The sequence below is a fragment of the Protomyctophum bolini genome, assembly GCF_963924005.1.
Source record: "Protomyctophum bolini genome assembly, chromosome: 5".
Lineage (NCBI taxonomy): Eukaryota > Metazoa > Chordata > Actinopteri > Myctophiformes > Myctophidae > Protomyctophum > Protomyctophum bolini.
The window spans coordinates 34,312,826-34,330,094 of record NC_137866.1 but is presented as its reverse complement, the minus strand read 5'-3'; the positions used below and the strand labels follow the sequence as shown (position 1 = coordinate 34,330,094).

Genomic DNA, 17,269 nt, shown 5'->3' with positions numbered 1-17,269 from the left:
CACTTCAAGTGGATCACCAGGCAAACCAGGCATACTTAACCCTTAGAGAAGGAACCATGTATTGTACCGTGGCTATATAGGCCAAATCATAACATTATCGCTACAAATAGATGCTTGTATAATTACTAGCAGTCAGACCACGATACAATAATATGGCGACGCGAGAATGACACACCAATGTGATCGTGGCTAGCTGCCCAGCCTTTAGCCAGCCAGGCCATGGTGCTGGCTAGTGGCTGATCCACAAGCCTGGTGGCTAGCCAGCAGTTAGTAACTATACCTTATCACCTTATCACCTAAAACTGGAGTATGAATAGGCCTTTAGCGTTTGAAATATTGGTCCTTAAATGTATGGATTGCTGCTGTAACACAGCATGCATCTTAGCCTATAGTAACGATAACACAAATCCACATCATTTCACTGATGGTATTTTCCTATGCACGAGAAGTGTCACAAGAAACTCAGTTAAACTGTTGTTATATTAGCCACATTTTAGGATTAGGAACACTATATGTATTGAAAATCCTGTTGCTGCCGTTAGTGATAAAGCTCAACAGGGATGTTTTTATTTCATTTCAAACCATCTCAGAAGCTATCTCGCGACCGAGTGCCGGGGGGAGCATTTAAATCTCAACAGCCTGGTGGTCGGACGGAGGGGAAGGTTGGTCTTCATAAAAAAAAACCTTTATCTGGAACAAACCAAAAACACTGGAGAGCCTGAAAAAAAATCAATCCAGCATGGATTTAAAATGCAAACGTCGTCCGACACAAGTCTAGTAATATCCGTTGGCACGGTGAAACAAAGCCTCATGGAATCCATTTTATGACGGCTCGGTGGGGGTGGGTGGGGGGGGGGGGGTGTTTGTCGTGTGCTGGCTGCAGACCATCTGCAACAATGGAACCCACACATACGTCTGTGGTCATGCCAAAATATCTTCAAGCTCTATTCTTCTCCAAAGTTAATGTAAAACAAGGATGCCCATTGAATCCCTGTAGGCAACATGTCCACATTAATCAAAACACTGACCCCGGTGGATAATAAAGACGTCATTGTAGGGAGCTTCGAGGGGGTATTTTCTTCTTCATTGAATGCAGACATCTTTTTAGGGAGGGGGGGGGGGGGTGTTTGTTGTTGGCTAGTTGAGCCCCGCGATTCATTGGGGAGGGGGGGATGCAGCGAGTGATCTTTCACCATTTCACTAAGGGACTGCTTCACTGAGCCTATACGCTCCCCTTTGAAGCAACGCCCTTCCATGCCGCAGACCCACAGTGGTGCCACGGATTCAGACCCACAGTGGTGCCACGGATTCAGACCCACAGTGGTGCCACGGATTCAGACCCACAGTGGTGCCACGGATTCAGACCCACAGTGGTGCCACGGATTCCCACGTGAGAGCTAGAGGTTTGAGCCCCCCCGATGCTGCCGGTGTCGCACGGCGGAAATAGATCACGACACTTGTGAGCTTGTAGATCGGCTATTTTTGGTGAGCAACACTCACATTTGCCTTCCAGATGGACTGTGTGTGTGTGTGTGTGTGTGTGTGTGTGTGTGTGTGTGTGTGTGGGGGGGGGGGGGGGGGGATTCAAACTGGAAACCTCCCAATCGCTGGCCACTAACACAACGATGATGACGACAACAACAACAGCAAAGTGAATTGAAAACACAAGTCAAACTCTAGGACGCGAGCTCGGAAGAAAGCATGCAAAGGCATCGTGTTGTTAACGTGTTTTCCAATCGAACACTGTTTCCCAAGCAGAGGGTCGCGAATAAATATGTACATATTTTTTCCCGGTTCCTATTTTTTTACCATTTAATTCTTTCATATTCATGAATATTTTTTAAACCCGTATGTAAGCATAACTTTTTGTTTGTGCATGTACAGTATGTATTTACGTATGTGTGTGAATGTGTGTGGAATGTAGGTGTGTGTGTGTGTGTGTGTGTGTGTGTGTGTGTGTGTGTGTGTGTGTTGTGCGTGTGTGTGTGTGTGTGTGTGTGTGTGTGTGTGTGTGTGTGTGTGTGTGTGTGTGTGTGTGTGTGTGTGTGTGTGTGTGTGTGTGTGTGTGTGTGTGCACGTGCGTGCGTGCGTGTGCATGCATGCATGCGTGTGTGTGCGCGCGTTAAGCATACAGTCAAAAGACCTGTAGTGTCAATCATAAAGTGTCAGTTCATAAACCTGGTGGTCTGGGTAGTATGTGGGTGCATGTGTTTATTTAGATGGGTTTGTCTAACCATTGTATGCACCCCATATTAGGGGCAGCACTTAATACTTAATAACCTCATTTGCGAATCCCTTTACCACTGAAGCATTTCCAAGTGAGTCAAATCACAAAATACAGCTAAATTAGGACACTGCTCACACAAACACATACTATAGAAAACTAAATGGTGCATGTCTATTAGGTTTACCATGAGCTATTTGAACACTGACTGAGCCATCGCTTTCTTAATACTCCATAGCAAAATCTAAATCCTAACACATCATAAAAGGCCTGTGTGGCCCAGTTTTCCTGAAAACATATCCGCGACAGAAATGTTTTGAAATGAAAATTGAACGGAGCTAGACTGCTCCTCCTGCCCTGGAGTGCGGCGCCCCCTAGGGGTCTTTCTCTCTCTCCTTGTTAAGTCTGCCTTTCAGGTCCTTTGATCATTTCAAAAGTTTGTGTAGTTTCCACTCGACTAATCTACCCATAAATTATTCCCATTAGTACCGTTTTAATGACGGTGAGGCTTTTTGTCGAGTGGTACCACTCACTGCAAAATATAAGTATTCATTTGTCTCTTGAGCGTATGGAAATAAAAATGAACCATTGGAGAGTTACATTAACACAGAGGAGTGGAGAACAGCTACTACTTACTCATCGTCTGGTGTTAGCTGCACTGGTTCGTTGGTAAACTGGGTGTCAAAGTTTTCCAAGCCGTAATCGTCGGTAATCTGAGGTTTGAAGGGTGGGGTCACCAGTTTCTTTTCCAGCTGATTAAAACAAACAAACAACAAATATCAGTATAATGCATGGACAACACTCATAAACACCAACAGTAGTTCATAAAACCATCATTTAGTTAAGGGCATACAAATACATTTTGTACTTAAAATAGTGGCGAGTGACAGGAAAGATGACATGCACCATAACTCATAAACCAGACACAAACCCCCCAAAAGGTTCTGATTTATCGCATTGTGCTGCTTTACTAGTACATAATAACCATTAACCATTAAGACGCCCTGAGGGCGAGAAGCGACCCTAAAGGGCGAGGTCGTGTTCAAACTACAGGTCTGGGAATGCCCATATATGGACCTCTTTTTTAAAAAAAGGCCAGGCGGGGCCTCGGGCCCAGTTAGAAATTAGAAAGCCTTCATTTCTAAGGAGAACTCTAGTTTTCGCTGGCTGCCAGGCACAGCTGCACTAATAACTTTGGATCAGGCCCATCTAGAGTTTGAATGGACAGGTATCAGTCAAAAGGGAGACATCGAAGAGGAAGGATGGATGGGGAAGGATCAACATATGGAATCCATATATATCCATAAATGGAGATCTAAGGGTTTGAGTTCAGCTGTAGAGTTGCTGGCCGGCTCCATGCAGATATAGCTGATGATCCAGTTTTCTCTATGTATGGTTATCCAGGGTTTAATGACGTCAGTGTTGTGATATATATGGAGCGTGTCACAAAGTGTGACGGACTGACGACCATACATGGTGGTGTGACGTGTCACGAGGCGGGATGGACTGAGGTCCATATATGGTGGTGTGACGGACGGATTGACTGAAAGGTTTTGCAGGTTTTTCATAGTAATCTAATTGTCCAGACACCCACATCAAAACAACACAGCACATTAACACCAAGACAATACAAAGACATGAGGTCCCCCCTGTGTACAGGACCATCCTATCTACTGGCGGAGCAGTTTGTTTACAGTAATGCCGTGATGGCTGAGGGAACAAAACTCCTACTAAAACGGACCTTTTTCCATGGCAAGGTTCTGTATCTTTGTCCAGATGGCATGAGGTTAAAAAAGCGATACAGCGGACGATCAGTGTAATTTGATATTGAAAGTGCTAGCCGCATGCTGGCCTCACTGTTCATTTCATAAAGTGTGGGTGTGTAGGAAGGCTTCCAAGATCATCGCCCAACTCAGTACAGGAGGAGAGAAAGTGAGGGTGGGGGAAGGTGCACGCTATACACATCATGGGGAATCAAACCCATGGTATGGATAATACAGTCAATACATTAACCCACTGGTTCTTATGGGGCATGAAAATTTCTTTTCCCACATTTAGAAAAATAAATATTTTTCAAAAGATTTATTTATTTATTTAATTTTATTAAAGATTTGAGTTAAAATTTAAATTTTTTGCACAAATATCAACGATTTTCCAAAACATAGCAGATCTGGTATTTTTGAATAGCCAACGTCTTAAATAATAATTATTATTATTACTTACAGTATACCTTTTTATACTGAGCTTGTAGACCGATTGTTTTAGACTTTAGAGGAGTGGTTCCCAAACGTTTCCATGTCAAGGACCCCCAAAAAGATACTCATTAGCCCGCGGACCCCCATTTATATATGCCAAGGGCCCCCCGTCCATAAGAGAACATTTTTACGGCTCTAGGGCCTGACCTGATTTAGGTTACGGCCCCCTATTTAATGGCATTTCTATCTCTGGGACCCCAATACATTATTGTAAAATGATTGTTGATGTAACTCTGAGAGTCTACAAATGGATAATAATTATCATTTATCATTTAGCTGGGGACCTCCTGGATCTCTCTCAAGGACCCCTAGGGGTCCCCGCCTCCCGGACCCCACTTTGGGAACCACTGCTTTAGAGAACTCATTTTCACACTGAGTCATGGGGCTCTGTGGGGCTCTGTGATTTCCGTTCTTTTGGTACCGATTTGGGATGAAGATAATTTTCCAGGATAATTTCCAGGCGAGCCACCCTGTGCGACGTACGTGTATATACATTGTGACGTGCTGCCGAGCTCTAATTCAGATGACACATGTGATGAAATGGCATGGTGTAAATGAAGACATGAAAGGGAGAGAGAGAAGGACACAATAGGGATTTGTGAGGCTCCCAAGAAATTGTGGGCAAGTGATTCAGCCGGGATCTTTTTTTTTCATGGTTTGTTTCCATGGTTTCAGGTTCGTTTTTGTTCCTTTAAAAAAAAAAGACACCAAAAAGTCCACTGAGGACATGTTCTGAGAAAAGAACAATGTCAGATGGACACACAGCCTTGCTCCTTATTTTGTTTAGATTTTTTTGTAGGTTTTACAGATTTAGACCACAATCTCAAGTCATGGAAAGACGCCTTAGACTGAAATGCTCAAAGCTGCTTGTAGATCTGCTATTTTAACAAATGTTTGCCTAAGACATGGCCCAAAATGTGTGTGACTGTGTGTGTGTGTGTGTGTGTGTGTGTGTGTGTGTGTGTGTGTGTGTGTGTGTGTGTGTGCACAAACATGTGTATGCTTCAGAAAACTGCTAGTTTTAGTGGCAACTTCACATCATTAGCCCTATTGGTTTAACCCACTCTCTCTGTCTCTGCCCTTTTCTCCTCAATTGGAGCCTCTACTGCTCATCCCTTTCTCTCTCTCTCTCCCTCTCTGCTTCATTCTCAGCCATCCATCAAGGCTCCCCATCTCCGTCTCTCATCATCTGAAACCCTTTGTCTCTCCTGTAGGAGATTCTTTCCTCCTTTCAACTGACTCGCTCCACCCGTTCTCCTCCATGGCTCTCTGGTTGCTCTGATCACTGGTGGAAGGTAACTAAGTACATTTAATCAAGTACTGTACTTAAGTACAATTTTGAGGTACTTTACTTGAGTATTTCCAGTACTTTTACACCACTACAATTATTTGAACACTTTAGTTACTAGTTACTTTGTAGATTTGGATTATTATTACAAAAAACATACATTAACAACTTCAGCCCTATATACATTTCGGCCATTTGAAAAAAGCCGATCTTTTGAACTTGTGAAATGGGACATTCTGCAATAGGAGTACCTTTTTAGTACATTTTGAAACCGATACTTTTGTACATTTACTCAAGTACATTTTGAATTCTGGACGTCTACTTGTAACGGAGTACATCTACAGTGCAGTATTGATACGTTTACTTATAAGTACAACATTTGAGTACTTTTTTTACCACCACTGTTCTGTGCGCTCCTTTCAACGGACTCGCTCCACCTGCTTTTCTCTCTGCTCTGTGATGTGGTTGCAGGTTGGATGCTCTGTGTGGTGCTAATGATGCACACGGAGGGGGCCATGCAGGGCTGAGTCGCTGCTACACACCTTCTAACATACAAAGAAGTGGCCCCGAGGCCACAAGGCCACATGAAAGAGGAGCGCCATGACAGCCAAGGCTAGTAGGGGAGCTGATGGTCCTCAGATCACAGGACCAGAGATAGAGTGTGTGCGCGTGCATGCGTGTGTCTATAATGTGTGCTTAATCCAGAGGCGCGAGAGAGAGAGAGAAAGAGAGACGCCACTGGATTGGTTTGGACTGTGAGTGAGTCACAGCTCGCTGTGATCCGAGGCAGACGTCACAGCAATTATTACCCCAAACGACACTGGAGGCCTGATCATGAGCATGCGTCATCTCACTCACTCTCTCTCACTCACTCACACTCAAACACTCTCTCACACACACACACACACACACACACACACGCACACGCACACGCACGCACACGCACGCACGCACACACACGCACACACACACACACACACACACACACACACACACACACTCACACACTCACACACTCACACACACACACACACACACAAATGGAGATTTTTGCAATAAAATTTCACGTCAATTAGTGGAAGGGTAGACCACTGCTGATGTGCTAGTTATATTGTATTAACACTATAGAGTTTCCCCGCTCACATCTAGCTTCAAAAAAGTAAATTATTAAATAAAAGAAGAAAAATGGCATGGCTTCCCATCATGCACCTGTAACGCAGCAAGCCTTGCGTCGACACGTGTGTCACGTCAGAGCACAGGCAGCGCAGAGGCGACACAGTCACAGTCTATGACTTGGTCAGAGGCGACAGCGGCATACTGCGCATATACGTCACGGTCTAGGACTTGGTCAGAGGCGACAGCGGCATACTGCGCATATACGTCACGGTCTAGGACTTGGTCAGAGGCGACAGCGGCATACTGCGCATATACGTCACGGTCTAGGACTTGGTCAGAGGCGACAGCGGCATACTGCGCATATACGTCACGGTCTAGGACTTGGTCAGAGGCGACAGCGGCATACTGCGCATATACGTCACGGTCTAGGACTTGGTCAGAGGCGACAGCGGCATACTGCGCATATACGTCACGGTCTAGGACTTGGTCAGTCACAGGACTGTGAACACAACGGTGGCTACGGAACAGGCCAGCCCACGGGGATTGACATAAAGGATGGGCTTTACTCTACCATCCAGGTTGGTTAAAGCAATGCTTTATTTATTCAAATGTGTTCTGGATTGCAGCTTTAAAGGAGAATTCTGGACAAGACGTTGACGTGTATCCATTGACCACTGGAAAAATAAATAAAACAAATAATAATCCATGCCGAGGGTTCCATACCGATTTTGCGGATTTACCCTCTGTGCAGGCCTTATTCAATCTCTTATTCAATCGCACAATAATTTTTTCCTGTCCTACATGTTGTGGAAAATAAGTCACTCTCCGTATCCACGTTATCCAGCATTAGGTCCGCTTACCGTTTCTACCAGCGCCTATACTGTATATATATACACCCCCCCCCCCCCCCCCCCCGCCATAACAGTAATAACATACCGGTATATACATTATCAACAGAATTCAGTAAAAAAAAGAAAACGGCTAGTGCCAGAACTCTCCTTTAAGGTATATGCATACATGTCGTGGACTGGTTGAGAATTCCAGACGTTTACTAGTAACGGAGTAGTTCTACATTGATTGCAGTATTTGATATCTAAGTAAAAACATGTGAGTACTTCTTCCACCACTGTCTGCATACTCTACATGTCGTGGACTGGTTGAGAGACAAGGCTCTCCAGTCTGTCTGCCTTCGCTTGGGAATCAGCTCTCACGAGTTCTCCTCGCCGCCAAGCAAGCAATCCCTGTTTCTTCTGTCTGCTCAAATCTCCCCCGCGTCATTGACGTGACAGTTCACAGCACAATGTTGGAGGGGGGAGGGAGGGGAGGTAAAAAGAAAAAAAGAATAAAAGGGGCTAGCAGGCAGGTAAATGATATTCAAACATGTCACGGCTTCAGAGAGAGGAGGCTGTCGTCGCCCCTCTCAGGAGACACGCGATTAATATTAATACGGCGTAACGCCGGCGGCCGGGAGAGCGCTGGCAACGTGCGTCCTGTCAGGTACGGAGACAGGTTGTGTGTTTGAGGGCAAGAGAGCAGCGGGCCAGCACCTCTGCTGCTGCCAGCGCTCATGGCCCCCTCTGTCACAGCTTTGTCACGCCTAATTTAGGCTCCGTCACGCTCCGGCAACGACCGAGAATAGACGAATCCACGGAGGCGTGTGCCCTGGGCGCAGCCATTACTGAGGTGTAATCATATAGTTATTAATAATAGAGACGGCACCGGATTTCCCCTCCCATCCACTTGCATTGAGTTGCTCAATCAACGCATACTCCCTTTTCACCCCGGGTTGGAAAAGTGGTGGGCTCCGTCCATTTTGGGCCTAAAATGAACGTGCCGGGCAAAAAGCATGAGGAGGGCACCGTGCGTGCCGTGGTTAAGTATTGGCTCACGCGTTCATGTTTTAGGCCCAGTGCCGCCCGCTCGAGCTGCAGTACCTGCGATCGACCAGCATGTCCATTTAGCTTCAATGCTTCCTCTCGGTGTCCGGGGCTTGGGTGTAATCAGCACTGATTACCTACACCTGGCTAACAGGGCACTGCGTCCATGGATCAGTGCTGCTTAAACCTCAGCAATGGCTGCACTCAGGGAACCCCCATCCATGATTATACAGGTCTATACAGGTAGTAGACCGTAGATGAGCTCACAACGTGTCAACATCCACAATGCATTGTAGGCTTGTAGATCTGCTATTCTCAACGCGCGACACTGCAGCAGTATAAACAGGCTACAGGCTGCCACCCCAACGCCCCCCCCCCCCCCCCCCCTCCCTCCCATGCATTTACAATTCACCCCGCTTTGATTTCTTTCCCCGGGCGTGCCTTTGGTGTGTACTTCATAGGCAGCACTGATTACTGAACTTCGACAACCTCCCGCCCCCTCCCCTTCTCTTTCATTCTCTGATGAATTGAAAATGGTGCTCCCTGTTTTAAACAAGTGTAATGCTTTATCATGGTGCCGTCCATAAGAGTTTCTGTATTGACTTTAGTTTGAAATGTACCCATTCTACATACTGTGAAATAAAATGTTCAATTCCCGGTAATCAATTGCTCCACCCCAACACCACCCCCGCCCAAAATGTCCCTCGAGGAGCACTTGAGTATACAGTGAACATGAGAATGAGTGAATGACTTCAATGAATGCCTCTTGACTGAGTTGAATGAGACACGCTGCATAAGGGAGAGGTCTCTGGTCGACCTTTTTGTCTCCGCCAGGCCAGACGTAGACTACGTTTTCGCTGCCGTCCCTCCATCCGTGTGTGTGTGTGTGTGTGTGTGTGTGTGTGTGTGTGTGTGTGTGTGTTCAGTCAGTGAACAGCTAATCTCCGACACCGTTGGACCGATCAGCAAGCACAGTCCCAGTAGGCCAGGTAGGCCAAATCTTTCAACTATAACTCTTTGTCATACAATCATACACACTAATGTGAAACTTGAGTCTCTTCCTGAAAGTCAAATCGGACCCTGGACAGACTGAGTAGGGAAGTGAGAAAAAGACTAATGTAGCGAATCAGGCTGGATCCCAGGCTAACATAAAGCAGTCCCTGGCTAAACAGTACACTCCCCCCCTTTTAATTTACTAGTGCAACGGGAAAATAAGTACTCTTAACAGTCAAATGTGCAACCCCCAAAAAAACACAAAATACACACTGTTAACAATCTTGAAAGCCAAAGCAAAGGATTACAATATATTTTTCATTTTCCTCTGCACACAGACAGACGTGGAAGATAAGTATGGTAATGTAATTACATATTAGCCTTATTAGATTTACATTCAGAGTGAAGATCTTACAAGAGCTGGATATGAACCAACTGCTTTCACAGTCTCTGCTTTTATAAGGTTCTGTATTTTAACCTGACTGTACAACCAAGATTCCTGCTGCTAAATCACTTATCATGCACATTCTTCACTGAAGAATTACAGCCTGGCACAAACTTGGAAAACGACCCTCATCCCTGGTTTTTTAACCATGAACTTTCTGCTTACACTGCCTTTAAATGGAAGATGAATGTGACTATGGCATCTGTGGTAATTACTTGGCCTTATCAGACACTTGCAGAGTGAAGATCTTACAAAAGGTAACGTAAGGTTATCAGTTATTATCACTACACCACCATGTTTCCTGCTAATTAAGTTCTCTTCCATGCTCTTCACTCAGTGAACAATTAGAGCTCATGGGCACAAACTTGAGGAGAAAAAAACCAACAACTGTATACACCACAGACATGCACCACAGACGTGCACCACAGACGTGCACCACAGACATGCACCACAGACATGCACCACAGACAAACATGACAGCTATGGTAATAACTTTATCGCTGTATCAGATTTACATGCACAGTTAAGATCTTAAAAAAAGATGGATTTGAACAAACTACCTTCACATTCTCTGCTTTACACGAGAGGTATTTTAACCACTGTATCAGCATTTACAATTTAGGCATTTGGCAGACTCTCTTAATCCATATTCTTACTCAATTCTCTTGCACACTCTTCAGTGAAAAGTTTGAGTCAGGTACAAAACACCAACAACTCCTCTATAGTAGATTGAGGGCCTTTTCTATCTGTATTGTATTTCTTGAAAAAAAAATATTGGTGCATTTATAAAGTTCTTTACAGTGTGCCATTCACGATGGCAGAGGAAACCCTGCAAGGCACCAACATGCTCATCGGGAGCAGTGGTGGAAAAAGTACTCAAATGTTTTACTTAAGTAAAAGTAAAAGTATAAATACTGCAATGTAGTACAAAAGTATCGACATCAAAATGTACTTGAAGTAGGCTACTAAAAGTAAAAGTACTCATATAGCAGCACAAGTTCAAAATATGTACAAAATCTTTTGAAAATAGCTGATCTACAAGCTCACAATGCGTCTCATCGCGACGCATTGTGAGCTGGTAGGTCGGCTATTTTCAAATGGCCAATCATGTATTGTATATGGTTGAAGTGGTTAATGTATGTCAAAATTAAAATCTCCAGAGTAACTATAGTAACTAAAGATTTCAAATAATTGTAGTGTAGTAAAAGTAAACATTTTGGCTCTGAGATGTAGTAGAGTAGAAGTAAGAGTATTGGAAATACTCAAGTACAAATACAAGTACAGTACTTGAGTAAATGTACTTCATGTTACTTCACACCACTGGCAATTAGTGTCTTGCTCATGAACACTTTGACAATAACTCAGGGGGAGCCCGGGATCAAACCAGGGACCGTCCCATTCCCAAAGTGACAGTTCTACCCCCTGAGCCACTGCCGCCCGAGAAAGGCTGTGTGAAAGGTTGTGTACAGTGCACCACCCATGTGCAACATAGTGCTCTTGTTGCACGTGTGCATAATTGCGGGTACGGTGCCAGACTCTGTCACAGGGCCAGGGGAGGAAGCTTGGAGGAGAGGTGCTGAGGTGGAGACACTGTCACAGGGCCAGGGGAGGAAGCTTGGAGGAGAGGTGCTGAGGTGGAGACACTGCCAGAGAAGCTCTGGCAGAGGAACTGGCCACGCAACAAATGACGTCATAGCAGAGCTTGCCACTTAAAGCACTTAAGCCCTATTTTATAGTTAGACATTTACACGTGAAGTATGAAAGCAGTGACATACGCATTGAGCATATAGCCCTTCTAAAAGCTCACAATGCGTCACAGCGATCAGTGATGCAACATGTGAGCTTTCACATATTTCAATTTTCACAGACTGTTTCAATATAGTAACATTGTCTTTAGTTGATCAGTTTTCTTGACTTCTACTGGTAGTGATGGGTAAGCATTGCAGTTTGGGCAAGGGCAACACAAGTATCTTGATTACTACACATGTAGTAAAATGGATCCATGGATCCATATTTATAACATAATGCCTATTTTGTGCGGAGTCTTAGGTCTTATGAGTAATCGTATTAGTATTTTTTTTATTGAAAAATAGTACAAATAGTTGTACTACAGCGACGTGTTGTACAGCTACGTATGTAGATTGGGTATTTTCACTGTTTTAAATATAATAAGATTAGTCATAATGCACTACGCAAAATAGGGAATATGATGCTGTGAATGATTCATCACAGTGTCTATCTATTCATGTAGTTGTAACATAATTCAGCACTATGTTTCAATTCAATGGTCCAATGAGTGGCCCTTCAAACACTTTATCGAAGTCAATATGGCGGCCCCCAGCAAGAACATGTAGCCCACTTCTGGATGCGCGGGCGGCTTAGTTTACAGTTAATCCTTTTTGAGGGGCGCTAGCCCCTCCTATATTCAGCTATTAGTGTAGATTTCCGTCTTACACAAAATTCTCATTGACAATGAATGGAGAATTATATGTCATAGTGTCTGAGCAAATCGCCTTAGTGTCTATGTTTGTCTTACACCAACATCAACGCAGAAAATCAGACTGGAACCCAGGCTAGCTGCTTGTACCTGTAGTAATGAGTGTGAATTAAACTCTTGAGTGATTGCATTTCCAAGTAGGTTTTTACTTTTAACCTATTTAATCGCAAAAATATAGATTACAGTGTATTAATCGAATATCGAGAAGCATGTTTCTTTTAACCACTTAACCCTGTTTTATAATATGTTGTACATGGTGGGGTGCTAAATAGCTGATCACCTACGAGGTCGCTCTGTAATCGAGGCAAACGTTTGAAATAACCATGATATTGATTTGAAGTGATATTGTCCAGCCCTACCCACCACCACACGATCTGTACTGGGAGTCTGGGACCAAGCTCGTTAAACTTGATTTGCGTTAATGATATGAGTGCAGCTGTTAATAAAACTAGAAGCGTGCTCTGACTGCAGCCAGTCATTTAAGCTCAAACTGGGCATACTGTACGTACATACAGTACACACACTCACTCACTCTCTCTCTGTCTCTCTCTCACTCTCTCTCATGGCATGCTAGTGAAACCCCCTTAATATTGTATAGCCTATATCCTGCTTTCATGTGACTTTTACATAGTGGTGCACGTCAGCCCTATAGCATCAATGGAACATTTTCTACTATACACACGCACGCACTCATTGCATGTGAGTGCAATTAGAAATGCACTTTTATTTGTGTTATTGCTCCAGAGAAGGGAAGGCACTTTGTTGCGCCCAGCAGTGGTCTGTCTACTCTACAACTGTCTCATGCATTTTTAACATGCACATGCAACACACGCCCACAAAGGGCACCACCCGTTAAACAGCTATACGAGGGGTATTATTTTATGTACCATCAAACTCTGACAAAGAAGAACCGAGAACGTTGCATCATACTGTATATGCAGGTTTGTAAATGTTTTTATGAGTTTTGACACTATCTCTATTTTATTTTTCCTACAAAAATAAATAAATACACACATTTTCTTTCATTCTTTTTTTCAAACGATGAAAAGTAAAACATGATTCAACAGAAATTCATAAAATTTAAGGAATTTCATACAAGAAATTGTATTCTTTCTGTGCCATGAGGTGGCACCAGAGTGTAGGGAAACCCTGCCGGGGCTTTTTGCCTATTATTTGGTCATCTTCATTTCCTGTTTCCCGGCCTGAAGACCACCATGGTTTTCCGACCTGAAGACCACCATGGTTTCCCGGCCTGAAGACCACCATGGTTTCCCGGCCTGAAGACCACCATGGTTTCCCGGCCTGAAGACCAGAATGGTTTCCCGGCCTGAAGACCACCATTGTAACGATGGGATATTATTAGCCGTTTACCTTTCGCCAGAAACGTTAACATGTCGTGAGCGGTGCGAGACAAAATCACAAATGACATCTGAACCTCGGATGCATCAGAAAAAACATGGACAGCACTAATATATGCACTTGCAAAAAAATAGTTAAGAAGACATTTTAAGATCGGGTATCGGCGTACAGCGGCTCTAACCCCAGAAGCACAAACTGAAACACTACCTGCTTTTGCACCGGGACCCACATTTTGCGTCGACCACGGAGGTCAAGACAAGCAGACAACACAACATACTGCAGCAACCTCACACACACTAGTTCCTCTGTTCCATTCTCTCTTGACCTGGTCAGATGGTCCCAAATCGCACCCACCCACGTGGATGAACGCCAGTTGTAACATAACACTAGGTCGAATAGGGATACCGTAGGACAGTGGAAGAGGAATAAAACATAAACATCTCTCCACCACGCTGCACAAAGTATGTATGTGATGCTGCATTTAAGATAGATAAGATGTAGTCTCAGGCTTGTCAGCGTGGCGGTCCCCAGTTCAAATAGGATTCTTTTTGGGGGGTCGCGGCCTGAAAAGGTTGAGAACCACTGAACCAGAGTGTTAAAGGTATATTCAGTGATTACACTTATTTTTTGTTGTGATAATCCTCCCTACTATAGAGTGTGCTGACCTATAAGGAGTTCCTCCCTGTCCCCAGTTAACCCCTGGGGTCAAAAAAACGTAGGTTTCGTTTTTTGCTAGGTGGCCCAGCCTTCATCCAATCAGGATAGAGAGGGGCCTTCCGCCAATCAAGATCGAGCGGGGGCGGACCTTGGTGTGCGTGCTGTTGGCCCCCCCACATCCCTTCCAATTTCACTTGTTTAATCCAGGAGTTTTCACTCCTGAAATGTCTCGTCAGATTTCCTGTCGCTTTCCACTATGAAATGGCTAGTAATAATACCATTCATAAAATGACATTCCTTACATAGAACCCTTACACTACAGGATACAATTCTAGACACGCAGTACAGCATTTGGGTTTCAGCATGGTTAAAAGAATACTGAAAAGGTCACATGCTACAGCCTAGGCTAGAGTACACATTATGGTTATGTAATTATGGCTCCATATTTAGTACAAGGGAGTAGGACCAAATGCAGTAACAGACTATGTAATGTATGTTGTGAAGAGCCACTGAATAGAACAGATGATTTGAATGTTACCCAGTTACCCCACGCAGGAGGGGGGAGGGCAGTTCATGAATGTTACCCAGTTACCCCACGCAGGAGGGGGAGGGCAGTTCATGAATGTTACCCAGTTACCCCACGCAGGAGGGGGGAGGGCAGTTCATGAATGTTACCCAGTTACCCCACGCAGGAGGGGGGAGGGCAGTTCATGAATGTTACCCAGTTACCCCACGCAGGAGGGGGAGGGCAGTTCATGAATGTTACCCAGTTACCCCACGCAGGAGGGGGGAGGGCAGTTCATGAATGTTACCCAGTTACCCCACGCAGGAGGGGGAGGGCAGTTCATGAATGTTACCCAGTTACCCCACGTAGGAGGGGGAGGGCAGTTCATGAATGTTACCCAGTTACCCCACGCAGGAGGGGGAGGGCAGTTCATGAATGTTACCCAGTTACCCCACGCAGGAGGGGGAGGGCAGTTCATGAATGTTACCCAGTTACCCCACGCAGGAGGGGGAGGGCAGTTCATGAATGTAACCCAGTTACCCCACGCAGGAGTAACTGGAAGTAAAAGTCTGGAATTTTTTACTTGAGTAAAAGTACAAAAAGTGAAAGTACTCATTATGCAGAATGTCCCATTTCAAGTTTTCCAATGTATAAACATCTTTGGAAAATAGCAGCTCACAATGCTTCGCATGGCGACGCATTGTGAGTTTGTACATCGGCTATTTTCAAATGGCTGAAATGGATAAACGGAAACTTTATCTATAAAGTTACTAGTAACTAAATTAATTTAGTGGAGTAAAAGTTGAATTTTGCCTCTGAGATGTAGTGGAGTACTCAAGTACAAATACCTCAAAAGTGTACTCAAGTACAGTACTTAAGTAATGTACTTCAGTCGCAAGCTTAGATCGCACTCAGCCAGGACTTACCTGCTCCCACTCTATACTGCGGAAAAACGTGTGGGACTTGATGTCTGTAAACCCCGTCTGCACCTGGCACCCCAGTCGCTCCTTGGGGTCCTGTCGGCAGGGAGAAGACAGGTCAGGAAAGGAACATGTACGTACAGGTTCTATTTGCACCTTTCTAAGGCTGTCCGCCTCCCAGGGTTTGTACTGCAGTGACTCTTGTCAATTTCAAGTGACCCACCAGTTTGATATCATTGCTGTCAGGCGGAAGGAAGCCTTGCGTCTCCATATTTCAACATTTTATACATCTCTGCTGTCGGGAAGAAACCAAAGCAATACTGCCTCATCAAAGTTGATGTTGTGACTTTATATATTTGTCAATTACTTGCATGAGGGGCAGAGGTGGTGTTTTAGCAGACAGTTTGAGGGTCCAATGAAGTTAAGAGGTTTTGTCTGAAGTGCTTTGTAATAATTTCCATTGGTTCAACATTTTTTTAACCAACACAGACGTAAAGGGTGTTCAATAACACTGATTTATGCTGAAACCTCAAAAATGGAGGTTTCCTCCAGATATATATTTTGTGTTATTGCTCCTAGTGGAAAAAGTTGCAAATCTACCAATATTGCGACACGTTGTGAGCTTGTATGCTATTTTAGGCATTTTATTTATTTATTGTTATTTTTTACATTTTGAAAGTAAGTCGTAAAGGCTTTACTTGTTTTATACTTAACCAATGAAATACATTAAAACAACCTTGTCTAAATATTAATAATGTACCTTTATTAGAAGGATAAACCCCTTGAGATGCAGCATCTCATGTTCGCTGGGGGTCTGTACAGACTGCCTTTCCCTTTATAGCCTCAGTCACCTGTTCAATTATGATTCTCTTTGGCCTCACTTACATGCACAAAATGTATTCATACCCAACTGTTTACATGGAACCTGAATACAAGTATTCCTATTCCTCAATTGTTTACATGACCAAAGCATTCATTCGGAATATAACTTTGAACTATAGAGATGGCCAACCCATAACCGTTATCCCTTAAGAAATGAATAACCGACAAACACTAACAGCTATTATCTGATCAAATAAAAGAAGAATATATTTTGAAGCGCAGTCCCAGCAACCACACGCGACCGCCACCCA

At 44.2% G+C, this 17,269-nt stretch overlaps 1 protein-coding gene across 3 annotated transcripts in view; it reads right to left on the bottom strand.

The window, feature by feature from the left end:
* The window catches only part of prkcz (protein kinase C, zeta), a 140,837-nt gene that overhangs the window by 11,902 nt on the left and 111,666 nt on the right, over positions 1-17,269 (bottom strand). For all 3 annotated transcript variants that reach the window (XM_080763845.1, XM_080763847.1, XM_080763846.1), the window contains 2 exons: positions 16,143-16,232; positions 2,861-2,976 (listed from right to left, as the gene is read on the bottom strand). In XM_080763845.1, coding sequence (XP_080619971.1) covers positions 2,861-2,976; positions 16,143-16,232 — 206 coding nt within the window. The remainder of the gene's footprint in view (positions 1-2,860; positions 2,977-16,142; positions 16,233-17,269) is intronic.